Source organism: Trichinella spiralis (assembly GCF_000181795.1).
Source record: "Trichinella spiralis strain ISS 195 chromosome Unknown Scfld5147, whole genome shotgun sequence".
Classification (NCBI taxonomy): Eukaryota; Metazoa; Nematoda; class Enoplea; order Trichinellida; family Trichinellidae; genus Trichinella; species Trichinella spiralis.
The window spans coordinates 1-977 of NW_003532086.1; the positions used below are offsets into that span (position 1 = coordinate 1).

The window sequence follows — 977 nt, forward strand, 5'->3', positions numbered from 1 at the left end:
AAATTTAGCCAGTAATTTCGAGATATCCACATTTTGGTTATTCAGCAGGACCAACCAATAAACCAATTGGGCCAGCCAGCTGCCATATATCCATAGGCAAATTAAAAAAGCCCGGACGGAACTTGTTTGTTGGACCAATTCACCGGAAACAACCAGGCACCAGGCAAAAATATATAATATTTATATGTAATAGTAACGACCCTCAAGACAGGACGCGGGCGTCGAGTCAACTCAACACCCGCAATGTGCGTTCAAAATTTCTATGTTCAACGTGGCTGCAATTCACATAAACTTTCGAGTCTCGCCTCGTTTTTCATCGACGTACGAGCCAAGTGATCCACCGTTAACAGTGATAATTTTATTTTTGTTCATCGATATGCAGCACATAAGCAATGCTCACTGAACAGAAAACACACCACAAGAGCACTACCGACTGCTTTTATCATTTGTACAAAATAACAAATCGTTTTTCACACAATAAAAATGCACGCTCCACACAAAAAATGCGCGCATTTTCACTTTGATTGGACGTGGCGGTTGACCAAACCTATTGAAACCCAAGCACATTATGAAATATATCAAGCACATTACACTGCACTTGATTATTTCTAATCGGTTACTCATTTTGGTCACACTCTTTAAACCTGATGCACAACACATCACACATGAAAATAGAATAAAACCACAGCACCCGTCTGCACAACAAATGCAACACAACTCAATTCACAGCCAGACACAATATCAACCACAGTACTACTACACTACTGCCAACCGTCATGTTGCACAAGTCGTCAATCGATCTGCTAAAATTAGATCGACGCAGAACGCCCAGGTACCAAACGTCACTGATGACTTTATTCATGCATATACACACACAAATCAAGTCATTTTATTGTGTCTGGATTACAAAGAAAACCACCACAACTGATGATACACGTTACAAATGATTTATTATTTTCCTTTCTGCACAGAGCGAA

General features: G+C 40.0%; 1 protein-coding gene and 1 non-coding gene across 2 annotated transcripts; one reads left to right on the forward strand and one right to left on the reverse strand.

The window, feature by feature from the left end:
* Positions 1-196: 196 nt before the first annotated feature.
* Positions 197-352, reverse strand: Tsp_14367. The gene has a single exon. It is a non-coding gene; the product is annotated as a 5.8S ribosomal RNA (ribosomal RNA).
* Positions 353-568: 216 nt separating this feature from the next.
* On the forward strand, positions 569-928 carry Tsp_14368 (conserved hypothetical protein). Its single transcript, XM_003366936.1, has one exon. The coding sequence runs from the start codon at positions 569-571 to the stop codon at positions 926-928; it is 360 nt and encodes a 119-aa protein (XP_003366984.1).
* The last annotated feature ends 49 nt before the right edge of the window (positions 929-977 follow it).

Coding starts and splice junctions, on each gene's coding strand:
- Tsp_14368 (XM_003366936.1), top strand. CDS start 569: ATGAAATATATCAAGCACATTACACTGCACTTGATTATTTCTAATCGG.